We start from the raw sequence: 13,009 nt of genomic DNA, 5'->3' as shown, positions 1-13,009 counted from the left end.
AATACTCTGTCTGGTTTAGGCGAGGGTTGGCGCCTGGGTAGAGTGTGCAAGAGGCAAGACATTACACACGTTATGTCATTCCTTGAATTTGTCTGACGATTTTCTGACATATCGTTGTCTCTCCAATAACAATTAATGTAGCACAAATGGACTTTATATTTCCGTCAAATTGTTTTTAAGATCTTGGCATTTCCGACCACACTTGAAGGCAGCTTCATTTCACGGAGAGAAAGAAAAGAGACGGAGGGACTGAGCTGGATGGAGCTTGTTGAATTAAACAGTCAGCTGTTACACAAACTCCTGGGCAGTTAAGTACTTGGGTTTTGTTGTGTTGTCTTCTCTTGCTTGTGGCAGTGAGAAAGGCAGTGATGTTAACTGTTGACTGAAGTCCTGTTCAGCCTCCAAAATGGACTGAGAAAGTCAGATCGCCGGTTACTTGATTGGCCACTGCTGAGTGACGTCAGGTTGTATTCCTCCAAAAGTTAAATCTACTTTAACTTTTCCCGCAAAATGAACAGGAGGACTTGCATTTTCACCCAGCTGCATGATCTAATCCGAATTCCCCATAATTCACCCTGCTTCTCCACCCTCGGAGGTTTGTTTTTTTACAGTTTTGGCAAGAAACATCATAAACTTGCTTGTTGTTAATATTCCGCACAATGACCTGCTCTATGCACACATAGACTTGCTCACCTTATTGTTTGATCCAATTGATTCGGGCTTTTGCAAACACAGCTCCGCCGGGTAATGTCTAGATTTTTTTCAGGCTTGCAGTGCTTTTTGTAAAAAGGGGCTTTAGTCTTCCTTCTCCCTCTCTCAATCCTGCGTGGCTGACTAGCTGATGTTTTATCTGTTTACTCCACTGATAGTGTGACTATCATCCGAACAAAGAGGCTGCCATCTCTGTTGTTTTTTCCTTTGTAGTGACATAACTGGGCTACTCATGAAATTTACAAAAATTCTATATTTGTCTTGCACTTGTCTTCTAATATGAGAGCTGTGTTGTATTTTAACAAAGCCAACACATGTATGCAAGAGAGGGAATTTGCCTGTCATGTATACGTGAGTAATTTTGCTTGTTTGGAGGTTAGGAATGAGGTCAAATGAGGATTAAAGGTGACACAACGAACACAGGGCACATTTCCCTTAACTCAGGAGTTTGTTGAACCAGCCACGCACCATTAGTAACTTACTAATGCCTGCACAGCAGCCAGTGTTGATTTATTCCTACAACACTGAGATAAGATTTTTTTTAAAGGCAGTGTAAAGCTACAGCCTGAGGGGTCATGCATGCCTCATCACATATATCTGTATCGGAAGGAAACTCCAGTGGAAGTGTTCTCATCAACATTTTTAATGAGACGCACAGTTGTACTTGGTTGCCTCAGCAAACTTTGGCTTTTGCTCAGAGTAAGGGATGATGAGGATTAGGGTTGGAGTGAAAGAACAGTAGGGTTGATGTGCGTGGCATGTGGATCGATGGTGCAGATGAAAGCACCGCCCTGCTGGAAGTCTAGTTGGTCGTGTTTTCCTGCTGCTGCTCGCTATTCGGCATTCAGTGTTTTTACGCTGATGGCCGTGGAATGTCAGATCCCGCTGTTGTTGAGCTGAGGGGCGATTACACCAGATAGAGTTGTAATTTAGTCGCTGATAAAGCCATACTTCCTGCCAGCTCTCACCACTGTTATTAGTTTTTATCTTATGATTCAGTTTGGTGTGGAGACAGAAGGAGGGGGCAGAGAGGTGCAGGGAGACAGTGAGTGAGCAGGCAATTCTCTTTGGGATTAATGGAGTGAGGGACTCTTCCATCCCTAGATGCAATCAGCCCTCTCTGCAGCGAACAAGTGGAATTGTGCTAAATTACTCCGCTATTATGAAGCCTCTCTCAATTATGTACCATAAAGAGATTTTCATCTCCGCACTAACTAGAGTATTTTATTATATCCCCACTCTTCTGCTCTGTCCTTGTCTCTCTTTGTGTGCACTCACATGCGAGCGCACACATCTGTGCACATAATTGACTGCTGGAAGAGGCTCTATGACTGTGCCTGTCCAGCAGATTTATTGTTGGGAACAGAAAGAGCAGATGAAATGCGCCTCTGACAAATACTTCTCTCCTTAAAGATACAAGTCTCGTTCTTGCATTTCACTGGTGTTTCAGCTGGTCGCTTGAGCGTGATTTCAGATGAAGGGCATTGTGTGATGTGATATCAACACTACAGTGTGCTTGTGCCATCTGTCTAATTTCTATCCACCCGTGAGAATCTCTCCTCCTCGACTGACCACTCAACTTCCTCTTGTTTTCCCTCTGTCCATAGACTCCCAGCGGTCCCATCTGTCCTCTTTCACCATGAAACTGATGGACAAGTTCCACTCTCCCAAGATCAAGAGGACTCCATCCAAGAAGGGCAAGCAACTGCAGCCTGAGCCAGCAGCCAAGAGTACAGAGAAACCTGCGAACAAGGTGCGTGAACGGTCATGTGCCAGAAAATATGTGTGTATTGTGGGAAATCCACACCAATTCCCACCTTTTCCGTGTGTTTGTTTGCGTATTTATGAGCCAATTGTTTTCCTGTTTAATGTTTTGTGCTCCCATACTCCATTGTGTCTGTATGTGTGTGCGCGAGTTTCCCCGCTGGTTCCCACAGCTTCCCGGTCATGGTGGCGGCTGGCTGCACTACAGCAGGTGTCTCAACCTATAAAAACATGAATGGAACTGGGCCACTTCCTGAACGAACTCCTCCATTCCCTCTTAAGGCTTTCGTTGTAATGAGTATATTCCCCAGCAGCCCTGCTGTGAAAGACTACCGAAGCTGAAAGAGCCTGTTGCTGTAGTACCAAGATGGCTCCAAGCCACATCACTTAATAGATGGTTTTTTGAACTGCAGGAAAACCATAAGAATAATAGAACCATATGAGAGAGCCTAGACTGTTGTGTTGGTCCAAATATAATAGGTTAAGTGATAGGTATTTCACTGAGTGCACTGTTTACATTGTTTAAAAAGTTTGTAAAATGTTCGAAATCGTCATGAAAATCATAAGCAGTTTTGTAGTGCCATTCTGAGTCACTGTTCTGTGTTATTGCTTTTTTTTTTGTAGAAGGTTAGTCGGCTGGAGGAGCATGAGAAGGAGGTGGTCAGTGCCCTGCGCTACTTCAAGACAATCGTGGACAAAATGGTCGTGGAGAAGAAGGTGCTGGAGATGCTCCCAGGCTCGGCCAGCAAGGTGCTTGAAGCCATCCTGCCTCTGGTTCAGGTAGAGGCCCGGATACAGCACAGGTGAGTCACATGTTTTTATCAAACGCTAGATAGGTATATTTGAAAACTCATGATTTATAGCACCAGATGTATTTGAAGTCTTTTTCTTCTTTTGCACAGACTGCAACCTTCAAACTTTTCTTTTCCAATGCAGAACTTTTGATAATATTCATTAAAATAAACTCTTGCTTCCAGATTTCTGTCCTTTTCCAGGTTTAGATGAAGTAATTCATGCCGTACCATTTCTCAATTCATTCTTATCATTCTTGCTTCTTGACGCAACTCTGGTATGCATGCAGGACCTGTTGGAACTAGCATGATGTAGACAGCCACTCACTTAGCAGCTTGTGAAGATTGATATATATTTATATATGTCACAGCATCCCTCACATCAGAGCTTCCTGGGCTTGATGCCTGAAGCCTTTTAAATCACGTTCATGTGTTACTTCAACTGTAACAGAAATGTTACCCCTGAGGAAGAAAAACGGACTTCACCTGTCAGATTTATTAACCAGTAGTTTTGTTTTTTCTCTCTGCGTAAAGTAACCCCTTTCCGTGGAAGTAACCTTAGCAGCAGTTTTGCTTGTACTTTCAAGACATGTTAGAGTCTTTCTGCCTTTCCCCTTTCCCCGTCAGTACAGATGAAAGTAATGAGGTCAGAGGTGACAGATTTTGTATTTCACAGCCCTGTGTTTAGAATTGATTGATGGATTGTTGCTGCAACATTGACAAGTCCATCTCTGGGGATTTGACCTCGGTCTGATGGGGTCAAACCCCAAATAGATCATAGTAGAAGTTTAATACATGTCGGGTTTTTATTGGCCAATAAGCTACTGAACATCAAATGACTATTGTGTGACAATTTTGCCCTCACATGTTAATAATGCTAGGTTAGTTTTACCATCTGTTAAACATGCACAGTGTACTACAGTGATAGACTGTCTGCAGTGATTTAAATCAATATTGGTCAAATAAGTAGGTCAACAGTGGGTGTAACTCCTACCCGCTGTCCTGGCACACAGTGTTCTCTTGATTAAAGTGCTTATATGCCAAACGGTTTGTATATCAATCTCATATCTGGAAACGTCCCCCATAGTTTAAAACTTTATTGTAATTCCACTATTCCTGCATAGTTCCAGTGTAACCCATAGTCCTTAGCTTGCTCAGTCTTTCTGGGTCAAACCTCTCCACCCTTCCAACTGCTCCACCATCCCTCAAATCCTTCCGCTAAACCCCATAGCTTCAGTCGTGTCCTGCTCACCATAGAGCTAAGCTGTGTAGAGATAGTGGAGGGATATTCCAGCACTGTGAATCAGCTTCAGCGTGTTGGTACAGGCCTGGGCCACACCTTAGTGTTGTGCCTGAAAGCACCATTCACTACAGGCAGAAACAACACCCCGCTTCCCCGTGTGGTTAAACATTCTTCTGTCTGCACTAGTTGACTTATTCCAACCCCCACAAGCTTGTAGTCAGGCATACCTGCTGTTCCTCACAAACACCCACTAAATATGTAGTTTTATAGCTTGTAGATAGATGGAAGTGGATCGTATATGTGATTTTTGTCACCTCCAGTCTAACATGTGCTTGCCTAACGCCCACCCCCCCTGCTTTTCAGCACCTCTGGTTTCTGGACCGTCTCTCACCTTCTTGATAGCATCTCTTTATCTATCCATATGCCACTTTTCTTTTCTCTGTCCTTGCCATTTTCCCTCCAATGGTTTGCTCTAACTCTTACCGTGCCCAATCGTATTCTCACACCCTGTCAACAGTTCGGCGTTGTCTTCCTGCCATAACCGTGTGTATCAGAGCCTGGCCAATCTTATCCGTTGGGCTGACCAGGTGATGCTGGATGGCATCGACTTGGAGGACAAGGAAAATGTGGCGTCCGTCACCAGTGTAATCAAAGCTGTGCTGGATGGAGTAAAAGTAAGCCCTTCGCCGATAGAGGAAATGTTGTGGATGATGTTGTCTATGTCCTGTGGTTTTGTTAGTGTAGCAGCCATTGACTCTTTCTATGAACAGGAATTGGTGAAGCTGACCATAGAGAAACAGGAGCAGCCGTCACCCACCACCCCCAACAAACCAGCACCACCTGCTACCACAGCAGAGAGGTAAGTAGAAAGTGTGCTCCGCAGAATACAAACACGCTCATTCAGACACTCAAAAGTAGTTCATTCACTCAGATAGCTTTTGTGTGTGTAGCAGCGTGTCATCAGAGATGCCCTCGATAGATCGGGAGCAGGAGATCTCGAATAAGACGGCTCCAGTAGCTACTCCGGCAGAGGCTGTCTCTGACATACCAGATGAGGAAGTGGCCCCTCCCAAACCCCCCCTTCCTGAAGCCAAAATGGCAGAGCTCAGGTGAGGAAGACACACACACTCAAAACACTATAATGTCACAGTCGGATCCATTAATCATGTTTGTATAGAGAGGATGCAAAATATGACACACAACAGTTCTCACTGAGGAAGTGCTAATACTTCATGTAGCTCTATTTTTTGATGTCATCATGAGTATGACATTCTTTCTCAGTTCTTTTTCTTTTTTTCTGTTTTGTCTCCACACAATAAGAAGCAAAGACAAGGGCTTGGTGGTGATGATGTGACCATAGAAAGCAGAAGTGTCAGTTCTGAATTTATCCACCCCCGTTTCACTAGAAATTGAACTTATTTTTAGAACATTCTCTAAAATATTTGACAAATCACATAAGGAATAAAGACGTTTTTAAGGATGTGGGTATGGGAGTGTAAGGGGAGTTCCGTTGCTTTCATTTTCAGTGATTTAGACCTTTGAGAATAAAGGACATTTTGTTGTAAAGATCCAGCTTCAGCTCCAAATGCTCAAAAATCCACTCTTCAAAGTCTTTCATTACTTTCACACTTTAGGCTTTAAATATGGCACACATTGGTTTGTTTGTTGCTTTGTCTCTTCCTTTCTTACTCTTTCTGCTGCCTCTCTCAATTTCCTCCGTCTTTGGTTTCCCTTTGGATTCTGGGAACAGAGCACAGTTGAGTGCTGACGCTGGCCAAAGGAGACCCTCTCAGAAGGAGAAGTATGTTAGCCCATAGGATCATCCGTCTCCATTATAACATCCCACCCCAGACCCCCATAAAGCTTCTGGATTGGATGAAAGTGTTTTTGACTTGCATGGTTGCATCATCCCAAACTTTGTGTTATCCCGGGCATTCCCTGAAGAATTCATCATCCAATCAGAAGACAGTGCATGAGAGTGTGTGACTGACCTATGCAGTGTCTCTTTGCCGGCCTCCATATCATGGTGCCTTGTGTTCCGCTCGTCGCCCGATTTTGACCTGGTATTAACTCACTGAATTTAGGGTTGACAAGCTGGACAGCTTCATGTCATAGCTGAGAGAGGCTAACATGAAACTCACTTTCATCTCACTATTCCACAGGAGGGATGACAATGTGGGTGTTCATGTATTCATACATGGATGTGTGTGTGCATACATGCCTGAGAAAGCGTGTTTTGCTTGCTTACCTGATTGTCTGTATTGACTTTGCATCTGGGACAAAATTGTCCAACATTTATTTCATTCTGCTGTTTTTTTGCCGTTTGCTGTTCTGTCAAAAGCCCTCCACCTGCTCTTCCCCCTAAGAAGCGTCAGTCGGCCCCTTCGCCTACACGGGTCGCAGTGGTTGCACCAATGAGCCGCGGCTCCAGCCTGCCCTGTAGCGTCCACAGACAGGTGGGAGATTATAGTCCATTATTAGGCACCATCGGTTTCAATAAAGTAACCATTAAGACAAAGGAGGGCTAAAGATCTTTCTTTGTCTGTGCAGCAGCAGGACTATGAGCAGGAGTTCCTTCAGAGGCGTTTCTCCGGGGGAAGCCAGTCCTATGGTGGTGACTCCCCACGCCTGTCTCCATGCAGCAGCATGGGCAAACTAAGCAAGTCCGATGAACAGCTCTCCTCCATGGAGCAGGACAGTGGTCAGTGTTCTCGTAACACCAGCTGTGAGACGCTTGGTAAGACCAAGTTGCATATCTAACCCAGATCCTTTTGAATTCACACACGTATACAGTCTTACAGTACAGTGACCCAAAACACCCAGAAGTTTCCGCAGTATTATTCCCTGCTGGTTATAAATGAAAAGCCTCCTTATGCTACCTTAATGTTTTATTCACTGCTCTTAGTTAATAAATAAAGAGGGAGGAGAGATAAACGGTTCAACATGAGATCTATTAGTGTCCAAGCTATCGAATATTTTAACCCAACAGGGAGCCAGATCCAAAATGGAACCAACCATTGGAACTCAACCTATGACAAACCTTTGCTAACGCACCATTCAAATGTTCACCTCACCTGTTGAAAAAGCTACACTCCAGTTCCCAGTTAAATCGGAATATATGATAATGTGTACCCTTTCTTTATATTTTCAGACAATACAGAGAATTACGACCCGGATTATGACTTCCTCCACCAGGATTTGTCAGCTGGGGAGAACCTGCCCCCAATACCGGTAGGAGGGTGTCTCAGCCCCCTGCCCGAGTCTCACAGCGAGTCTTCTTCCCCGGTCCCCGGACAGCATCCCTCACATCCCCGCTTCAGTGCTCCTCCGCCACAGCAGCAGCCAGAATACTGGACCCCTCAGCCCAACCAAACCAATCCCATCGCCTGCCGCATCAGTGCGCCCCCTGCGCTTCCCCAGAAGAAGCGACGCAGCACCCAGTCGCCCTTCCCCGAGGGAGGCTCCAGGGTGCTGTATGAACGCTACCCCTCCCAATATGACAACTTGTCAGAAGAGGAACTGCACCCTACACCGCCATTCCCCCTTTTCACACCCATCTCACCCATGCCCCAGACAAACGGGGGCGTGTTCGTCGCCCAGTACATAGCCAGTGAGAATGCAGATGTCCCCTCCAGCCCACCGCCACTGCCAGAAAAGAAAAGCAGACACAGTAAGTGAGGGAAATGGAGGGAGGGAATGGGAATGGGAATGTAATGAGGGAGGGATGAAGGCAAGGAAGAAGAAAGACCTTTAAATGAGATGACTGAGTAGAAGGCGAAGGAAGGGACAAAGAGTCTAATGAAGGGAACAATAAAGGAAGGGATGAAGTTGATTTAGGATGGGACAGTGAGACATTGGCTGCACTTCATCATCAGTTCATTGAAGCAAATCTTATGTCAAGGAAATATTCCACTGTGAATAGAGGCAGGAAGTGAATACCAGGATGTGCTACAATGGGTCCGGCTTTAGGGGCACAGAGGGCAACATTTGTTCATTTCCTGACACACCTGCTACATCACTTCCTCTCAAGCTACTGTATTATGTCATTCCATACAGTCAGACCTTCCTGTTAGCACTTATCATAGTGTATGACTACATGCATGTATGATTTCAAGTGGACATGGAAAAGACATGGGTGTTAACCGGGTAGGGAGGGTCTAATGACAGATGATTTTGAGTTGCATATGGGGAAGATATCTCTGCCTTTTTACGGTTCTTTTTAAAAATGTGTCTCTTGTAAGTCTCCTGACTGTGGAGGTGCAATACTGAATCATATGAGCGCCCCTTTAACTGAAAATTGAGAAGTAATTTAAACCAAAATGCAATACATGACTCTGTACAGGCTAAAATGTTCTGTTGACTTGGTTGCGTTTAAAGTCAGAGCTCTAAGCAAAATAAACCACAAATGTTTTATAATCTAATCCACCCCCAGTCCTCCAGTACATGCAGTTTGTGGAAGACTACTCCGAGCCGCAGCCGTCCATGTTCTACCAGATGCCACAGAGCGAGAGCATCTACGAGCAGCGTAACAAGCGCTTCCAGGAGGTCTACTGCTTCAACGACTCCTTCAGCAGCACCGACTCAGTCCATGAGCCGCTGCTGCCTCCAGCATTGCCCCCAAAACAAAGGCAACTGGTAAGAAACTCTCCGTGTGTGCAAGTATCATGAGAGTTATCCTTCTGAAGCACCAAAACCAGTGAGTTTGATATTGTGCTGTTTCCCATAAACTACCAGGGTTACATTAAAGTGTCTTCCACAAGTGGGGAGAAATACATAGTTGGGTTAACTAATTTGGTCTGTGAGCAAAGCTGTAATTTAAATTCCTTAAAATGTTCAGTTCATCTTCTTCTAATTTGGACCAAAACTTCGAGGCTGTGGAGCTTTCATTGATTATACTGTTAATATATGAGATTCCCGTGACAAAGGGTGTCGTGAGGACTGGGTTACCGTCATGTGTGAACAAAACAAACAACCCTGTTTGATGTTCCCAATATCTTAATGCTTTTTCGTGGCTGGGAAGGAAAGAGTGGGAAAGAATGCAGATTGCATTCTGGGGCTAAAGTACATTCCAGTGGTAATCCTCATCAATTTTGTTTTGAGCCTCCTCCTATCTTGTTATCTCTCTCACCTATTCAGCCCCCCTCCTTAATCTCTCTATCTCCCCTTTCTGTAACCAAAGCAGACATGTGTTCGTACACGGAGGTGTTTGGTTGTTAGTAGCAGATAAGACCCGCCTTTTATCAGCCTCACATCAGATTGAGTCCACCTATCTTAATCTGGGTCGGCGTCTAGGTTAATTGAGACAACTGGCTGACAGAGAGTCAGTGTGCAGAGAGAGGAAGAGGCACTATTGGATAGATCATAGCACAGGAGGTTACTCTGTGATGAGCCATGCAAGTTTGAAATTAAACCTTTTAAAGACCCTGACAAGTACTACATACTACTAATTACAATATGAGTGTTTTTTTTTGCCAAGGTTGGAACAATTTGGGTTATTGTTATTTGTGTATTTACTTTTTATCAATGTGCTTCTCACTGGTTTGAAGTGGATGAAGATGATGACAATACTTCACCTGCACCAATCACAGTCTAGCAGCAAGTTAGCTGAGTTTTTGAGTGTTAAACTCTTGATGAATACTAGTACCTAAAGATTTTTATATTATTTGCTTGCTGCTTATGTAGTCATGAATATTGTTACGGAGGTCCCATTTTGTAAAAAGTTAAGTCTTCCATGTCGTTTTGATTATAAAGCAGGTTAAGGTGCAATATTGGGCCAACCTGTATTCAGAAATTGTGTGTTTTTAAATGAGCCGTCAGGACTTCCGTATGGTTGTGATGTCACAACTATGCTATATATAGGTTAAAAGTGTTACTATAGTCATTCCCCGGCTGCAGTGGCGGGGCAGAGAAGCAGAGAGCGCAGATGCTAAAGATCTGGCAACACTGACCAATCAGAGCAGACTTGGCCTTTTCAGGAGGGGCCCTAAAGAGACAGACGCTAAAACGGAGCATTTCAAACAGAGGGTGAATACTGAGATATAGACAGACAAGATGAGAAAAATAATGTTGTTTTCTTTTTTTAACATCGAAGCATGTAGACATGCTCTAGTAAAAACCCAAAATACAAGTATGAACCGGAAAATAAGCATAATATTAAGATTTAACTTTAATTATTTAACTTTTTCATATTTCCCATTAATGTGACTATTGAGACTATATATCATGATTACTTTGCACTCTCCAACCCCATTGAGATTGAGGGAAACAAGGACTCGCACTAAACAATCAAACCTGATTTCCAGTAGTACCCTTGAATAACCACATTGGCTAACGGGGGAACAACAAGGTTGAAATATACAGGAATTTCCCTTAAATGATTGCCACTGTAGAGCTCCGTTAACCAGCAAAACACTGCATGTACAGTAGATGGTCTGTGGTTTGCCACATTGTCTTCTGTGGCACATGGTGTTCTCACAAAGAAACACACTTACTTATCTTCCCACACTAACACCTGCCCTACACATTTGAAGGTGACAAATTGATCTGTGGTTGGCCTAAAGCTGTTTAGTAATGAAGACCGTACTGTTGTGGACAGTAAACAGATGGAGCTCTTCTCCAGAGTATAGCTGGATGTACAGTATCATCGCACAGTAATGAAAATAGCCTTGCGTGTCAGTCCACCCAGGCCACCTCAGAGAGTCTTCTTTCTCTTTGTCAGTTGTCCTCTCCCTGCCACCACAACTGTGTATTTGGAGCCCTGCGCCCAGCTTTTATTTTTATCATTCTTTTGTCTGAGCGTACAGTCCGACGGCGCTCATCTCTGCTCCTGCCGCAAGGCCTAATCTGGCCTCATGTTTTGGACTTGATGAGCTAGTGGCCCAGTGGAATAAGCCGGTTTGCCTCCTCCATAAACCCATGTTCCAGGCTTACACGCTTTGGCGACTTTACACGGCTTTGCAAAAAAAAAAAAAAAAATCTTTTCAGCTGCTGTTTGGATAAGGAAAAAAAACCCCAGAGCAGATCATATTGGCCCTGTTTAGAACATGTTGGACTTTGCCTGGTTTCTGGAAAGCCCTTAAAGCTCAGGATATTAAAAGAAAGTTGTCACAGTGGTCATAAATATGTGTAACCTGTACATCTAGTAATTATTTGTTCTTTCTAGAAATAATTTAAACATGGTAACACTTCAACAGCGGTAGTCTGTACAGTATTTACTTCCATAGCCAGTAAGCTGATGCCTCTCAGCTCAACTACTAGAATCTTCCTCAGCTTTCACCGCTTCTTCTGCTGCTGAACTTTGATTAAATCTGTTCTAATTCAGTCTTGCTTACTAGTGTAATCAACTGTCCCCTTTTTTTTTCTTTTTTCTCCCTTAACACTCCCGTTATCCCTCTTTGCCTTTCTTAACCCACATTACTCTCACTTACTTTCTTTTCTATCTTTTCTACCTTTCTCTCTCCTTCCTCAGGCCTCTCACTCTTCCTCTCCCTCTTCCTCCTCCTCCTCTTCTCTCTCTTGCCACCTCCAGCCGTCTGTGGCGGCCATGGAGGAGGCAGGCTCTGGGCTGGGCCTCAGCATGTCTGTTTCTAACTCGTACCTGATTGGCCAAGCTTCCTTGACCACACCGACGGTGAGTCAGCCCCAACCCCCTTTCTTTAACACCCCCCATCCCTCCACCTCCATTTCTCCACTCTGGTGTGGGTGCTGTGTGGACCTGGACTTGTCCAGGGGGCGGCTTGACCTCTGTGTGCTCCATATGTGATACCGTCTGCTTATCTACCCCTTGCCCCTTTGAGGTTCCTGATGGGGTCATCATCCCTCAAGGGCAGTTGCTTGGTTGCTGTGTGGTCCTTAATTGTGTTCATCCACCCCATCCATGTGTGCATTTGTTTTGACAGTGTGCATTTGTTGTATTTCTGTGTGTTATTTGTTTTTTTAAGCTGAAGCATTATTAATGCGTGCTTTGCTTGGTCGTGAGTGTGTGCCTCTGGCTAGCCAAGTTTGTGTGTCTGCGTTGCACCGAAGCATTCCTCCACATGACAGATAATATCTGACCCTTTGCCTCCTTTTGTTTGCCTCAGAGATACAGTCAGTGTGTTGTGTGTCTGGAGCAGTCCATCCAAATATCACAAGAGACTGTCAGGCCTTTGCTTGGGGATTATAAAGAGCAACATAGCCCTGTGTTGGTCTAAGTGGAACGTTTCAACCATCAACAGGTTCTTGTTAATGACTCAACCTGTGGTTAAACAATGCTATATTCCAGTTACATATTCCTTGACCCTGACAGCATAGCGACCTGGTGATGCATCACAGTGGTTTCTTTTGGGAGGTGGTTGACCCGTGGTGACCCCTTGGTGTGCGAGACACCCTAAGGCACGGTGTGGATCTCCCTCAGGGTTTCTCCAGTGGAATGCAGCACCAGATGGACCTGATGGAAAACACATTCCTCTCCCGTTTCTGCTCTTCTTCTTTCCTCTCTACCTCGTCTTTTTCATCCTCC

At 44.5% G+C, this 13,009-nt stretch overlaps 1 protein-coding gene across 5 annotated transcripts in view; it reads left to right on the top strand.

Annotated features, from left to right (window-relative positions):
• rapgef1b (Rap guanine nucleotide exchange factor (GEF) 1b) overlaps positions 1 to 13,009 on the top strand; it is a 43,871-nt gene that overhangs the window by 20,306 nt on the left and 10,556 nt on the right. For 2 of the 5 annotated variants that reach the window (XM_083930166.1, XM_083930162.1), the window contains exons 2-11: positions 2,319 to 2,464; positions 3,100 to 3,278; positions 5,027 to 5,183; positions 5,280 to 5,368; positions 5,460 to 5,618; positions 6,260 to 6,310; positions 6,851 to 6,965; positions 7,060 to 7,246; positions 7,661 to 8,179; positions 8,942 to 9,144. In XM_083930166.1, the coding sequence (XP_083786292.1) occupies positions 2,319 to 2,464; positions 3,100 to 3,278; positions 5,027 to 5,183; positions 5,280 to 5,368; positions 5,460 to 5,618; positions 6,260 to 6,310; positions 6,851 to 6,965; positions 7,060 to 7,246; positions 7,661 to 8,179; positions 8,942 to 9,144 (1,805 nt within the window). The remainder of the gene's footprint in view (positions 1 to 2,318; positions 2,465 to 3,099; positions 3,279 to 5,026; positions 5,184 to 5,279; positions 5,369 to 5,459; positions 5,619 to 6,259; positions 6,311 to 6,850; positions 6,966 to 7,059; positions 7,247 to 7,660; positions 8,180 to 8,941; positions 9,145 to 13,009) is intronic. The other 3 variants (XM_083930164.1, XM_083930163.1, XM_083930165.1) reach the window with 3 other exon arrangements.

Source organism: Echiichthys vipera, assembly GCF_963691815.1.
Source record: "Echiichthys vipera genome assembly, chromosome: 16".
Classification (NCBI taxonomy): Eukaryota; Metazoa; Chordata; class Actinopteri; order Perciformes; family Trachinidae; genus Echiichthys; species Echiichthys vipera.
Note: the sequence above shows the minus strand (reverse complement) of the source record. Positions and strands in the feature narration are given on the sequence as shown.